The sequence below is a fragment of the Dreissena polymorpha genome, chromosome 6, assembly GCF_020536995.1.
Source record: "Dreissena polymorpha isolate Duluth1 chromosome 6, UMN_Dpol_1.0, whole genome shotgun sequence".
Lineage (NCBI taxonomy): Eukaryota > Metazoa > Mollusca > Bivalvia > Myida > Dreissenidae > Dreissena > Dreissena polymorpha.
In genome coordinates this window covers 64,020,656-64,037,849 of record NC_068360.1, presented here as the reverse complement: position 1 = coordinate 64,037,849, position 17,194 = coordinate 64,020,656, and the positions used below count along the sequence as shown (strand labels likewise).

At 34.7% G+C, this 17,194-nt stretch overlaps 1 protein-coding gene across 1 annotated transcript in view; it reads left to right on the top strand.

The window, feature by feature from the left end:
- Positions 1-16,829: 16,829 nt before the first annotated feature.
- LOC127835742 (acid-sensing ion channel 5-like) overlaps positions 16,830-17,194 on the top strand; it is a 10,328-nt gene continuing 9,963 nt past the window's right edge. The window contains exon 1 of the mRNA XM_052362179.1: positions 16,830-16,999. Coding sequence (XP_052218139.1) covers positions 16,830-16,999 — 170 coding nt within the window. The remainder of the gene's footprint in view (positions 17,000-17,194) is intronic.

Below are 17,194 nucleotides of genomic sequence, written 5' to 3'. Positions count from 1 at the left end.
TATCCATTGTTTTTAGGATCATTCATACTTTCTTTTCCAGGATAAATTCTATTTGGCATTGTTTTCAAAACCTGTTACTTAATTTAATATCAAATCACAAATTGCTTTAGCGCTCAAGAGAGCAGTCTTTCTATAGATATATGGCGCCATTGTGCATAGATAAATGGTCGGATATTTTATTAAATATATTGAAATAAAGGAATGGCGAAATATTTTTGATGTGCCTTTTCATGTAATAAGGAATACGAATCAACAGTGGTTTCCATAGAGAATTATATATAGAATCATAGTAACAAACTCCTTGTTATTTAAAATTCTATATGCCACCTCAGCCAACTGCACTTTTGTCAAACTGAATGTGAAACTATTTAACATTTATTTTGTGAATGTAAGCATGTAAATCAATGAATAGAAGAATTGTTTTCTGGTGGTAATCATTTTTCTTACTTTATGATTAGACCTTATTTTATTCTTGAAAAAACAGACACAAATGGACGCTTAAATCTAATATTTGCTTTTATCAAAATGAATATTTTTAATATAAATGTAACTTACTGTTTTATTATTTTAGGCAAAGTAAAAAATGACAACTATTGTCACCTCTTTTACAGTTGGTGTCATAAGAGGCATAAGAAATCATGTACTGTCAAACATTTCTTTACCAAATATTGAAATAATATTGTAACGTTAAAACTATTGATGGCAAAATATATGAAATGTGTTGTGATGAGCATGTATTGATTGTAAAATGTGTGCGGTGTTGAGTGGATGCCTTCGAGCCCCCCCCCCCCCTCCTCACACACACATGTACACACACGTATTCACGTAGAAAATAAACTTTACTGACCGGAGAGAAAGAGATATACCGGTCTTGGAAGGCTTACGTCTTGGTAAAGCATCTGTGTTTAATGGATCGGTAAAACTTAAACCATTGACAATTGACTTTTCTGATTTCATAAGAATGGTAATTGGACAGAAGAAATATTCAATCCTTTTCATTATTCATTGCTTACTGGAATTCTCTCTCTAAAGCAAAATAATTGTAAAACAACATTTAATATTTATTTCAATTACCGAAAACAAAAATCACCAGATGCAGCTCATCCTATTCCGATCCAAATACTTTTTAAGTAACGGTTTACTAATACAATAAAACACAAAAACAATGAATGTAAAAAAATGAGCTATTTGCAATAATGATTATTTTTTATCTTTCTCCAAAATTAAACTGGTGTGATAGTCCGGCCAATATACACGTTGAACCTCCAAAATTGCTATAAAAGGAATTTGGACTGATTTGGTAGGGTAGAAGGTACTGTATATCATATCTTAAATTTAACGAAATCGGACCTCCGAAAAGTTTTTCAAGTTTCAAGAGGGTCGCCAAGATGGCCGACACAACCTATTGATGATCACAACCATCTATCTACTATAATTTGATGATTTTGGTGTCTACACCTAGGTTTCAGAAGTCAAAGAAGACTTAAAGATCATCAGACATAGTGTAATTTATTATGTTACACAGAAAAACAGCATGGCGTACAAAAATAGCCACCGCAACAGTAAGAAGGATCACGAGTTCATAACGTTTGACTCAAAGGTGATGATTTTTATTTCAAATGTCGTAGTTTAGGAGACAAAGAACACGTTAATAGAATTGTTGACATCACAAAGCAGTTGAATAATCATCAAATCCAATTGATGACATTCAGCTGTCCACAATCGCCTGATACACAATCACTTGTGTCTTTAAGATTTTTCTATGAGCGTACAGCTGTCGGTGTCGTTCTCCGCGTCTTCAGTACAGATTTCTTGCGAGTTGTTTGGATCGTCACAGTTTTCAGTTTTGCAAGGGTCACATACATCAGTGCAAGTGAGTTCATATCGTCTACAGCTTCATCGAGAGGATTTACATCCTACTTTACAGTAACAAAGGATGATTATAAATAGTTCTTCAGGTGCAGAATAGCCTTGGGTCATGATTGGAATTAATTGGTCGTTTTCCTGCTTCCAGCCCCACTTTAGGCATACCTGAAATAAAAGCGAACATGGAGCTATTGGTTAAGAGTTGGTAAACAAATCAACGTGAACTTACATGTTTACATTTGTATATATTAAGTTACACTTACCCACGTGTAAATCATGTCGGGTTGGCAAAAACATCGAATAACATAAAACACTATTTACCAGGCAGAAGATAATTTAAAAAACCACTGGACTTAGTAATAAAATTGTCACTGACTCTGCCACCATATAATGGGGATACATACATAATGAATCCATTAGGTGCAATAGCAACCAAAAACTTTGCTGTGTTGTTGGACTTGTAAGTGCTCCACCTCTGCGCACGAGCCTTCAAAGAAAACGGTCTCTGAATAAAAATCTCCGAACAATCTATAATGCAAGTCGTGCGCGGGTATGTCTCATAAAAAGATCCTGGCAGAGTCCTTCTAATGGTTTTACGACGTAACCAGCATACACAGTCACTCAAATTATCTGCCATTATAGTCATCCATGACTTAAACATTGCACTTGCTAGTTGAGTTGACACTCCAAACCTTCTTGCAATGTCATTAAACAACAAACCAAGACGAATGAGAACTGCAAGAATTTGATAGCCAACATTCAGTTTGTATTGCAACTTATTCGCAAATGGAGTCAAAGCACTAACAAGGGAAAGTAACACACTCAAAGTCAGACCTGTATAAAATCTGGCATCACTGTTATTTGATATTGTACCATCACTAAATTCCGTTGTTGTGAGTTGTGTTCCTGTTGAACGCGTTGACTTCAGGTATGCGTATGCATGGTCAAAAACTACCAAATCTTGAGTTTGCGTACTTGTTTCAACAAATCGTTTCTTGCACAGCTCACATTCACAACCGAACATTTCGCAGCAGTTGAAAACACTGTGGTAGTTTGATCAGCAGCAGCGCATACTTCTTTTTCGGGTGCTAGTTCATCAATGTCATTCACAATATCTTCATCCACAATGTTTTCATTGAATTTTGGCAACACTGGTTTTCGTTTGATTGGTTTCCGTGCTGGGGTTCTCGTTGTTAACGGCGTATACCCCATGTTAACAACTGGAACTGGATTCTGCTTTGTTGGTCTTCCATCGAGGAAATGCAATGAGCATACCTGAAAAACAATTATGAATAATAGTGAAAATAATTGTAAATCTCAATAAAAGTTAAACATATACCAATACGGGTAAAAAATTCTAAGGAAAATATAAACTATATTTATTAGATAAATGACAAAATGCTTAATTGGACATTTTAACTTAATATATATATATATATATATATATATATATATATATATATATATATATATATATATATATATATATATATATATATATAGTTGTATTTTAAAAATATAGATGTTAATGGAACATATGGTCTTAATTAAAGACCATATGGGTGATAACAATGAAAAGATTATATTTACTGAAACTAATCAAACATACAGGGTTTTGTTAAGGAGATGGGTTGTTCCTTTTTTAAGGGATCTTTTCACGGTTTGGTAAATTGACAAAATTGAAAAAAGTCGTTTCAGAATCGCAAATTTTCGGTTTAATTATGATATTTGTGAGGAAACAGTATTACTTTACATTTGCCATGGTCTAATATAGCCATTATATGCATCTTTTGACGATTTAAAAACCTCAATATTATAAAGCGTTGCAACGCGAAACGATTGAATAATTTGGAGAGTTCTGTTGTTGTCGTTTAAATTTGTTAAACTACGAAGATTGCTTATATAACGTATAAAATACGCAACTTATGTATGCTTGGCAGCATAGCTCAGTTGGCTAATTCGTTTTTACTTCAGGATTCCGGGGGTCACTGGTTCGAGCCCTGTTGCGGGCAACTATTTTTTCCTTTTTAAAATTTTATTTTTGATTTTTTACTGGAGCTTTTAAAATGTAATGTTTACATTTATCAATATAGAGCATTAAATGACAAACTTCAAAATATGCCAAAATCTGTGAAAAGGCCCCTTTAAGTTGTAGTATATTGCAAATGTGTTGTATGATATTTAAAGAGGATCATGATTTTTGAAATCCATAATAACCTTTAATTTATCAATCAAGGCCTACATGGAGTACTGCTAGGGATTATATTGATACAAAGTTGATTTAATTGGGGGAGGGCTAATATCTTATCTGAAGGCATACAGTACATGCGAAACAATATGAGGTAAATCCACTGATAAGGTACATGTCAACACACAAATAACCATAAACTACATGGCAGATATGTATGGATTAATACACAACACTGGCAACTGGTGTCTATTTGAGATATTATTTGGTTTGTTGTCAATAATAACAATGATATAAATATGATTTAAATTGCCGTATCAATTTTCTGTACACAGTAATTTGTTTGGGTTAAATATCATTATAAGAAAGTTCACACACTTATGTTTTTGAAGTTTGATCCAGGCCATTCTCATAGCTTCATCCTTTGGAATGCAGTGAAAGCTAAACGGCTTTAAACATGGACAGTCTTTGTGTTGCATATTATGCTCTTCGCAGACAGCATGAGTCCATTGATAGAGTCTCTTTTGGTTGTTGTTACAACCCACAACAGCGCATTGTTTACCACTACTTCGTTCATACGGCATTTCAGGGACCTATACAAACAAAGGGATTAGCAACCTCGCGATATCCCGTTACAGCACGCAAAATAAACCGAGATTTGATAATCTCGATCGATTGGTACCTGTGTGGCGATAATAAAACGGTGCGCGAGATTTGATAATCTCGATTGATTGGTCCCTGTGTAGCGATAATGCGGCTACACGATATCGATTGCGAGGGATTTCGCTTATTGAGCTGGTTACGTTTTTTTCGGATTTAAATTATATTATTTTAAATAAACAAGTACATATTCGTTCAATTGTTGCGTTGTTGATCTCAACATCAATCATTATTTAGTCTAATTATTACGCAGTATGTCGAACTGGGACCCAATTATCGGACCCTTTGATGAATATTAATTGCCGGTTGTTTCGCCAGGGTTAAATTGCCGTTGTTTATCGCACGTATGTGCATGTACAAAGACCGGTCTTTTAATAGAATTAAAATGTTACCATGTTTTGTTTTAAATAGCAACATAATCAAGACATGTTAAGTGCAAACAACTCAAAATGTATAACTGTTCTTTTAACCTCCGACGCAGCAAAGTTTCGCATGCCATTTTAATATTCACCAACAGAGTCGCTCAGAACCTGTGCAGCCAGACTGACCTTCATGTAGCGAAAGGAAAGCAGATTCATTCGATTGCGAGCGATTTCGCTCATTGATGGCGATAGTTGTTTCGCAATATTCGACTTTCGTTGTGTAATAAACAAATATATATTCGTTCAATTTTGCCTTGTTTGTCTTGAAAATAAATAATTAGTAATATTTACACGCAGTATGCTACACGGAACCCAATTACCGGATGCGTTGACGAGTAACAATACCATTTGTTTCACAGGGTTTCAATTGCCATTGTATATCGCACATATGTGCATGTAGCAAAGACCGGTCTTTTAATTAATTAAAAATGTTACTCTGCTGTGTGAAAAATATCAACATAATTAACGCCTGCCAATTGCTTACAATTTAAAATGTATAATTGTTTTTTATCATCCGAGACAATGAAGGTTCGCATGCCATTATATTATTCTGTTGGACTCCTTTCGAACATGATATCCATAGTAGTACTGAAAGTCTTTTCGTGATTTCGTGTTCAAGTATTGAACAAAAATCAGCAGAATTTGAAGGCAAGGCAATTCATAAAAGTCGTTTATGTTTTATTTCTCAGTATAAATCAGTTAATCACTGAAACATACACATTAGTTCATGCATGATAGGTAATCTTGGTATTATTTAAGTTTAAGAGTATGTGTAACAATACATTCTTGTTACTAAGTGTAATGAGCATTCAGTTAAAGAAAATATTTTAAAAACTCAATAGCATGTAAAAAAAAATCACATGTTTGTAAAAGATTTTGCACAAGTAACCATTTGCAATGTGAAATAGAACAACACAAATTTGATAATAATACTAACACTTTTCTTTTTATTATTTCAACAACAAAAGATTGAGATTCCTCTTGACATGGTAATGCAGAATATTTATTCGAAGCCTACAGCAATACAAAAATCTTACTAAAATTAAATACCAAATTATCTTGTTTAAACAAGTTTGAAAATTTTATATTTATAATGAGTTTTGGGAACACATTTTTGATTAACATGTTCAAAGATCTGTCACTTTTGAGTTAAGCAGAGATATTCACTGCTGCAATGTGTTTATTTATTAAAAAATGCAACAGTTTAATTTAATCAATTGAATATTTAAAACTAATTCATACTAAATTTTCTTTTGTCTTCGGCAAGTCTGAAGGTTTGTGAAGTTTGTTGTCGCCACTGCTTTATATAGTAGACATGAATATAGTAACATCATCTTAGTGCTGGGATGGTCAAGGTACGTCTCAGGAAAAGAAAGGAATCCAATTTCCGTGTTGAATCAGACAGTATCAGTATCCTTGGCATAGCTGTGAACACACATGTATGTCAGCACTATTTAAAGTCCACAATGTTTTTCAACCGTTAAAAGTTCTTGATGTGGAAACGACCTGGGTTTGAACGCCCAAGTTTCGCTGGCGTCATGACATTTTCCTTTGCGGGGTCAAACCCTCTTTTGCTTCTTTTCAGCACACTGAAAATATAAAACAATATGAATTTAAACCAACAAGATTAATAAAGGGCTAGTAATGACTGAGCCTTTCCAAACATGCTGCGACATATGTTGATCAAATTAATAGTGGTTATAAAATTTAAAAAATGACTAAAATTGTATTGTTTTTGAGCTTATACAAAATTATGATTTTTCAAATAATGCAAATGAAATTTGCACCACACAATAGATTGAAATACAACGTTTGTAAAGATACCATCATGATTATTATAGGGCTAGTATTGACTGAGCCTTTCTTAAAATGCTGCGACATATTTGATTAAATTGATAGTGATTACAAAATAAAAAATATGACTAAATTTGTATAATCTTTGAGCTAATACAAAATTATGATTTTGCAAATAATGCAAATGAAATTTGCACCACACAATGCATTGAAATGTAACGTTTGTAAAGATGCAAACATGATTACTATAGGGCTAGTATTGACTGAGCCTTTCGAAAAGAGCCACGACATATGTTGATCAAACTGAAATTGTAAAAAAATAAAAAAATGACTAAAATTGTATTGCTTTTGTGCTCATTCAAAATCATGAATTTGCGAAATGATACAAATAAAATTAGCATCACACAATGCGTTGAAATGTAATGTTTGTAAAGATACCCATAATATTAATATAGGGCTAGTATTGACTGAGCCTTTCGAAAAGAGCCACGACATATGTTGATCAAACTGATAGTGATTACAAAATAAAAAATGGCTAAAATTGTATAATCTTTGAGCTAATACAAAATTATGCCTTTGCAAATAATGCAAATTAAATTTAAACCACACAATGCATTGAAATGCAACGTTTGTAAAGATACCAACATGATATATATAGGGCTAGTATTGACTGAGCCTTTCAAAAAGAGCCACGACATATGTTGATGAAACTGATAGTGGTAAGAAAGTAAAAAAATGACTAAAATTGTATTGCTTTTGTGCTCATTCAAAATCATGAATTTGCAAGTAATACAAATAAAATTAGCATCACACAATGCGTTGAAATGTAATGTTGGTAAAGATACCCATAATATTAATAAAGGGCTAGTAATGACTGAGCCTTTCCAAAAATGCTGCGACATATGTTGATCAAATTAATAGTGGTTATAAAATTTAAAAAATGACTAAAATTGTATTGTTTTTGAACTTATACAAAATTAAGATTTTTCAAATAATGCAAATGAAATTTGCACCACACAATAGATTGAAATACAACGTTTGTAAAGATACCATTATGATTATTATAGGGCTAGTATTGACTGAGCCTTTCTTAAAATGCTGCGACATATTTGATTAAATTGATAGTGATTACAAAATAAAAAAAATGACTAAATTTGTATAATCTTTGAGCTAATACAAAATTATGATTTTGCAAATAATGCAAATGAAATTTGCACCACACAATGCATTGAAATGTAACGTTTGTAAAGATGCAAACATGATTACTATAGGGCTAGTATTGACTGAGCCTTTCGAAAAGAGCCACGACATATGTTGATCAAACTGAAATTGTAAAAAAATAAAAAAATGACTAAAATTGTATTGCTTTTGTGCTCATTCAAAATCATGAATTTGCAAATAATACAAATAAAATTAGCATCACACAATGCGTTGAAATGTAATGTTTGTAAAGATACCCATAATATTAATATAGGGCTAGTATTGACTGAGCCTTTCGAAAAGAGCCACGACATATGTTGATCAAACTGATAGTGATTACAAAATAAAAAATGGCTAAAATTGTATAATCTTTGAGCTAATACAAAATTATGCCTTTGCAAATAATGCAAATTAAATTTGAAACCACACAATGCATTGAAATGCAACGTTTGTAAAGATACCAACATGATATATATAGGGCTAGTATTGACTGAGCCTTTCAAAAAGAGCCACGACATATGTTGATGAAACTGATAGTGGTAAGAAAGTAAAAAAATGACTAAAATTGTATTGCTTTTGTGCTCATTCAAAATCATGAATTTGCAAGTAATACAAATAAAATTAGCATCACACAATGCGTTGAAATATAATGTTTGTAAAGATACCCATAATATTAATATAGGGCTAGTATTGACTTAGCCTTTCGAAAAGAGTCACGACATATGTTGATCAAACTGAAATTGTAAAAAAATAAAAAAATGACTAAAATTGTATTGCTTTTGTGCTCATTCAAAATCATGAATTTGCGAATAATACAAATAAACTTAGCATCACACAATGCGTTGAAATGTAATGTTTGTAAAGATACCCATAATATATATATAGGGCTAGTATTGACTGAGCCTTTCGAAAATGGCATATGTTGATCAAACTGATAATGATTACAAAATAAAAAAATGACTAAAATTGTATAATCTTTCAGCTAATACAAAATTATGCCTTTGCAAATAATGCAAATTAAATTTGCATCACACAATGCATTGAAATGCAACGTTTGTAAAGATACCTACATGATATATATAGGGTAAGTATTGACTGAGCCTTTCAAAAAGAGCCACGACATATGTTGATGAAACTGATAGTGGTAAAAAATAAAAAATGACTTAAATTGTATTGCCTTTGTGCTCATTGAAAATCATGAATTTGCTAAAAATACAAATAAAATTAGCATCACACAATGCGTTGACATGTAACGCTTGTAAGAATACCAACATCAATAGTATAGAGCTTTATTTGACCAAGCCTTTTGAAAAAAGCCACGACACACGTTTCTCGGATTATGGAAGTGTACACAATGATACGCATGATTTTGTGAAAATACTCACCGTTGTTTTATAAGTAAATACAAAGCATAGTCGAAAACAAATGAAACAGTAAGATGTATCAAACTCAACAAACCTTTGCAATGAATACTTTTGTGTTGGCAACACTTGGTTAATTTGTTATCTTATTCTTTCTCGATTGCTTTGTCACGGTCTCGCTTTGTCAAAATGGCGGCTGTGAAAATTTGCTTCGAAGCGCGAAGTCTCGTTGGGTCGCAAGTCTCGTTTCCCTTTTGCGTAACAACGCGTTAGCTTGTTCTTCGGTTCAGTGAGTGTCTCATCCCTTTGTGTGTATAGGTCCCTGGGCATTTTCACTGATTCCACAAAAGGGATTTTTGGTGTGGCCTTTTTGGGAAGGCCTTCTTGGTAAACGGCCTTTCTGGTACTATACCTACCGATTAGACAGCAGTGTAATGGCAGACGCGGAGAGTATTCAGGGGAGACATTTGTGTAATGACTAAATTCTGGAACGGTCTATTGAAAAGGTCGAAACGAAGTTTGCATGTGCGTTGTTTTAACCTTTAAACATAGAAGGGATCTTGAATAAGAAAGATTGCGGAAGGATTAAATAAATCAAAGACATGAAACGTGAATATGCCTAATTTATTAACAATGGCCTCTGTATTTGGTCATTAGTCAAGTTACCATTACCGGATCAGTAACATAATAAAGTTGTTCTAGTGAAAAGCAATAACTGTTTTAAGACTTCTTTAACACCAGTTTGATTAAATATTACCTTTGCTTACTGATTCAGCTCATAGTCTTATTTTTAAACGCAGGCAAAATGTATTTGTGATACTTTTTTTTCGCCGCAGAATTCATGCATTAACGGATCAGTTGTAGCCATAACGGATCACGTGATCGAAACCATTCAGGGGGCATCTAACGAGCTATTTGAACTGTCGAAACATGAACTGTGTTGTTTACAATGACCAAGTTACATTGCCAGTTATACATTATATTCATTTGTGTGTTATTAATTGTTTTGTATATGTGATCTACACTTTACGCATGGTGGTCTTGTGTGAATTATCTGTTGAAAATCCTATATAAATAGATCAAAAAGATATGGGCATCTTATAAACCATGTAAATTGTTTTAATCATATATAATCATCAATATTGAACATGGAAAATAAATTAAACATTAAGATTGAGGTCATTTATTGTAAGAATCAACAAGATTTGCATATATTTTAATATAATATATTATCAATACGGATATTATCACACTTGATCCGTTATTGCCCTAATTCTTCATTTCATTTAAAGTGTTGCAAAATCTTAAATACGAATCAAAACTGAAATTGACTTTTGAAGAGACAGAAGTACTACTAAAGGGACTGTAAATCAATGCGTAAACTTCTTACTTTCGTCCAGAGTTATAGCACGTGGTCGCGAAAAATGTTCAACCTCGATTTTGAAACGAGACGGAAGTCATTAGAGTTGTATATACATGTCAGCAAAACATACTGAGATGTTTGACAAAGAGTTGCTCCCATTACGACTCAATCAATGCGTTTAAAAGAACATGCTTTGAAGATATTGCGTGCAAAATATCATCTAAAAATGTCAACTTTTTATTGCGATACGCAGTCTTGAACATCAAAGTGATCCGCTATGGGTAATGATCCGGTAATGGTAACTTGTAACTTGACTGTATATAATTCTTCAAAGAGATGTTTTAATTAGGGCACAACGTTTGATTTTCCCTAGGGTAAAATAGACTTTTAATGAATAGGTGTGCTAATATGCGAGTCATTTGAAATATTTATTTGATCATTAGTAATATTAAATTCTACGAAAAGATAGCTTTTATTATAATAAGGGCTCAATTCTTGATGTTCAATAGGGTAAGATTAATATTTTATTACTAGGTGTATCATTATGCGAGTCTTTTGATCATTACTTCTAAAAGGCGACCACTCTTTCAAACAAAACGGCTTAATATTAAAACATAAAAATCATATTCATTAAATCATTTGCTAATCGTCGCCAACATTTTTAATAAATGTCAACAGGAATCGCGCTTAGAAGGAGGATATCTATGTTATATTGTTCTGGTATTTGTAGGCAAAGAATGAATCCGCTTGCCTGTAATTTGCCACACATGCGTTTGTAATTGCAAGCTCAAATAGCGGAACTGCGATACATTGGATGAATTTGTATTGAGTGCTGATGGATTTTCATATTATATGCCATCCACATCCATATTAAGATTTGATAGTGTACGCGTTGGCTTTGGCATACTGTTGCATGTGATGTTGGGGGAATTCGCTCAGGAGTGACGAATGTTTCGGAAAATACATTGAACCCGAGTATATCCGGACACGTCCGTTCCGGAAGAAATTTCCGTATAAACGAATCTTCCGGATAATCGAACCAGTGCCGTTTTAAGAGTTAAATATTTACCTTATGACATAATTCTTAGGTTTATGTACATTTACATACTTATTTCGCATCAGAAATGATATTTGCTTGTTACGAAGATATGTATTTAGTTTAATAAATCAAATGTTGTTAAACGATGTAAATACAAAAACGCGTAACCGAAATGTTAGTACATGTACACACAAGACGTAAATCTTTGTAAATTTTACAATACAGTAAGCGTTGTTAGCTAAGTATTGAATTGATATTTCGTTGTTGTATACACTTTCCACGAGGACTGCGTGTATCTCGTAATACTGCCGCATTGAAAAGATGTCGCCATGGGCATGCGAGGGTGTAAGCTGGTTATGAAAATAAAACATTAAACTGCGATACTGTTTTAATATCTTTATTTATAACCCGTCTCATACAACAGAATGTTGAAACGATTACAATAGCGACATGTAACGTTCGATGCGTGTTGAATGGATTGTTTAAATAACCCTAGCACAACTCTTCACGCATAACAAGTTCATTTCGTAAAAAATACGTGCGTAGTATGACAGAATAGGTTGGAATGATTTTTCAACGCAAAACATCATCTTTTTATTTTGGTAAACATGCAAAACTGTGAAAGCAAACTGTTAAATTTTCTGAACTTGAATGTCATTTCAAGTGTTTTACAGTTTTGTCATGACGGTCCGTTGTAATCAGCGTCTTAATTGGTCGCGTGTTCAGCTCATTAAAGGCATTAAAGAAAATCAAACATCTAACCAAGTGTGTCATTTAAGTTGCATTGTGTAAAGCAGACTTCGAATCATGTTTAGTCACGCCTATTATCTATCACGCCTAAACACAATAATATTTCACGCCTCGGTGATCGCGCTTTTGCTTAAACGACCGATTGGCCATTAAGCCTAAAACAACAATACTTCACGCCTCGGTGATTGCGCTTTTGTTTATACAGCGGGTGGGCGATTAAGCCCTCATGTTGGGAAGCATCCGGATTAACGAGACATAATTACAGCTAAATACACGTATCGGTATTGCGAAATCTACGTCCGGATCCGGAACGTGAGATTCCGGACTTAACGGGGTAAAATACTGCATAATAAATCCGTTCCCCTTAACTTTCGTCCGGATGGCGAGATTTCCGGACTATCAAATTCCGGATAAACGCGGGTTCACTGTATTATGGCACAGTGATTCTAAGGAATCATTTGACTTGCCACCAAACAGATCCACCAGATTTGATATTTCCTCTTGAAACTTGTTTGGAAGGAGGAATGAACTCGCACATGATAGGTTTTATCAATGTCCGACAGACTGACGTTTTACCGATGCCGAAAATCCTTGAAGTTGAATCACAGCCTGTGTTAGCATGAACAAAGAGCAGCTTATTGTACACTTCGTCTCCTAAAAATTCTTTCAACAGGTAACTATTACACACTTTGTGTTCATTTGACTGTTTGTTTACATTAGAGTAGATGGTCTTCTTTTTCCTTTCGGAGTCATGAAGGAGCAAGACCAGCAAATCTGTATTCTCGCCGATTACTTTTGTGGTGCTTTGACGGGATTTTTTTTACTGTTTGCATTCCCTGGTGACACAACGGCATTTCATCCCCTTTTATTTAGATCTGTCCTTATGAGTGCACTCATGAATTACTGGTTTTTGTCACGATACAATAAGTCCTCCTTTTTACATGATTATTCTGTTTCTTTGGTAAAACTCGCCATAGGGTTCACTCTTTTCCTCGTCTTTGGTTTATAATGTCTTTGATAGAATGACCGTCTTCGTAACCATCAAACACCACTGTTGCTTGTCTGTAATGCCTTACAGTGAAATCTGCATAAAACTCGGTTATTGCGTTATATGTATTGACCTTTTTAAATGGTAAACGATGGAGCAAAGAGCCACCCTCAAGCACGTAACAATCTGTTTCAGGAATACAGTCATTCACAGCCTCGCTTGATGCGTTTTCAGCATGATCGCTAATTGCCTGAATGATATGAGGCTTGTCTGCTGTACGTAGTATGTTTTTGGCTTCAAAGAAGGCAGGGGGATGGGGGCTAAATTCATACGACAATACGACTTCAAAAGATCTCCAGATTTTGACACTACCAGGCAACGCAGGAAGAGAAGAACAGGATCAATAGCGAGATCTTTAGCTATCTAAACAGCGGAGCTATTCCCAAGAGTTTTGGCTCTGTCTTTTTTCTTAAATGTATAAGCAAAGGCTGACTTTCCTATCATTTCTCATATGATCTAGTTTCAAAGCTCCTGAAATGCATGAACATTCACATCTTACCCAGACACTTTCCCATTGACAAAGTTTCTCATAGAAGGATCAGCTGTGTAGGGTGAGCAGGTTAAAATCAGTGTCTGCATTTTCTCTAAATCAGAAGCATCTCTTTTGATGCGCGCCTCGGTTGAGTCTTTGAGTTGTGGACTAGTATAGTACAGGTCATGCCTGTGAAAGCATGCAGTGCACTGTTGTATTCAGATGCTACATGTGCAGATCAGGTTTTGCATTTCCTCGGTCATCCCTCTTCCGCGAGCTAGACCACCTGTGATCTTAAGAGAACTCATCAATGTTTTCTTAATAACAAGATCACTGCTTAGCCCAGCCCAGCATTGATTGCTCCTACGAACCTCGCGAAAACCATTAACGAATTTTCGATTAACGGCTGGGTTTGTTTCCTCTATGCTGCTCATTTGCTAAAGATAGTAATAAGCCGATCGCATGTTATTGAAGTGCCCAGCTGCAGCAAAGATGGATAGACGATCGGATACTTCCTGCAAATGCATCAGCCAACACCCAAATACGATCTATCTTGATCAACATCCTTGCCATGGTTACCATAAGCCGATGATATTGCCATTATTGGCTTGGCTTTGATGTTTTGGCAAGTGCATGGTTCTTCTTCTCTGTAGCCGTCTCGAGTTTGATCAAAATCTCAGAACATGAAGCATCTGCTGGTGTCGTTTCGTCCCTAAGAAGGGAAGAGTACAACTCCTCGGCCTGATTTAACAGTGTCTAAATTTCGGGATTTTCCTGGGTCATTCCGGACATGAGCTGGCCTAGTAGGCACTTGTCGACAAGAAAAAACCATCTGGACAGCTTTCCCTGTCATAATGTGCACAATTTCATTTCCCCATAGACAGTCTCAGTTCCTTCCTCTGTCCTACGGCCCCATAACATTCATGAGTGTATGATATCAGAACTATGTTCTTCAGTCAACTACTTTGTGGGGCATCAGTGATAATTTCGACAGCCTTCCAATACAATGGTTGGTCAAACGTTACAATGGTGGAAAAGTTGTGCTTTATAGAAAGTTTGCCAACAAAGTCTAATGTTGACAGAATGCACGATTTGTCCCCAGAGTACATATTGATCATAGGAAAGAATGTGACTGAAGACTGCCCAGATACTGGCTTCCGTGATGCAAATATTATCAGTGCTCGGAAATTAATGAAGCGATAATTGTATTTGATATTGAAGTGCACACCTGTGTCAAACGAATAACGAATTTTATATGACAAGGCACAGATGTGTTGTCATGGTTAAACAACTCATAAGGTCTAAACATTACGGCGATTTATGAAAGCAATACATTAATACATCAACGCTAAAGAAAGTGCAGAAAATGAATAAACCTAATACCTCTACCCTTGGTTTATGTTAACACGCACATGTTGCGCTTATTTTGTGTTACCTGACCCGGCAATTATTTATAAGACCGCATGTAGTATTACATATAAAAAAATAAAGAGTCATTTTTTTTAAATCATATTCAATCATTTTGTCTAACTTGGTGAATACACGGTAGTCTTTGGCCAAATGTATTTAAGAAAACAGCCTGACCACCTATTTTGAAATTATGAGACACACACTCTAAACATACATCCATATTCGCATGATTGATTTTCCCATACGTTGTGTATCAAAACACCTGCAATTGATAATCTAGTTCCCCCTCCCCCAAAGATTTACATTGCCCGTGTAAAGGCGGTGACAACAGTTTAAATAAGAGTTCGGTTTAGTGTTATAGTAATTGTGATATGGTGTATAGGCAATATGTCACTGTGCAATAATTAAAAGATAAAAGGATGGTCACAACGGTCACAATAATTGCTCTTCTAATTATGTTTCTGGAATAGTCGTATATTTAATCATTTGATTTTATACCACTTCTAGTAATTTTGTACCCCGACAGTGCTCAATTATCAATCAACACTTAGCAACGGCATATCGTTACTTTCGTAAATAGGCCTTGTGAAATTCTCAAATGATGCATTAAGAAACAATTATGCACAATGAATCGCATCAGGGATGTTAAAATGGCACCAAAACAAATAGAAAAAATGATAATGAAATATTTTGAGAGAAATATTGCATATCATTATAGCTTAAAATCTTAACCGGATGCTGACGAATAAGTGCTCAAATAAGTAGTTGATGTGTTAAGTATCCATGATTATTTGATGCATCACACGGCTGTGTAGAAAAACACTCGACAGTATATCGCACAAATATCGAGATATTGTCGACCGTAAGTTGTAAGCGTCGCACACGTCATGTAATGCGACAAAATGACCAACGGCGCACTGCAATGTTTCTAACTAATATCACTCCAACGTTTCATGACTCTAGTACCCATTGAGAACGATTCCATAAAAGCGAAACACATCACGACGCCCGAGATTGCGACATTTCACACGTCATTTGAACATATAAATATAGGCGGTAATGCTTCTATAATTCTGCGAAATTGTAAACAATATCAACAAATAATTTCAATCATACACATACGGCATATTCGGGACCTACTGTACATGTTTCATTTATATTTCTTTGTCAATTTTTCTGAAAGATTTTGATTGAAACTCAAAGTTTATTTGAACGAAGGTTGTTTCAGACGATTGTATGCATTCATGTCGTACAGAATGGGCAAGACAGCGGTTGCCGAGTATGTGGACTATGCGACCATCCACGGTGTAGAACGAATCAAGAATTCGCCGTTCGCAGGGTTTAAGATACTTTGGCTAATAGCGTTGTGCGGATCCCTGGGTATGATCACGTTTCAGGTCGTTATGCTGTACCGGAAATACGACAGGTAATGCCGACGTTCGCTAGATTGTAACATCAGACCATTTACTGGTATTTCATTTTAAACTTATGATAGTGCCCGCGAACTGTCACAAATACAATAGCTACCATTAAAAAATGTTATAAGGTTAGTGTAGATAGTTAAATTTAGCGAAGCTTAGAAACCCTACATCAGAGGCACATAACAATAATCTGGTATATT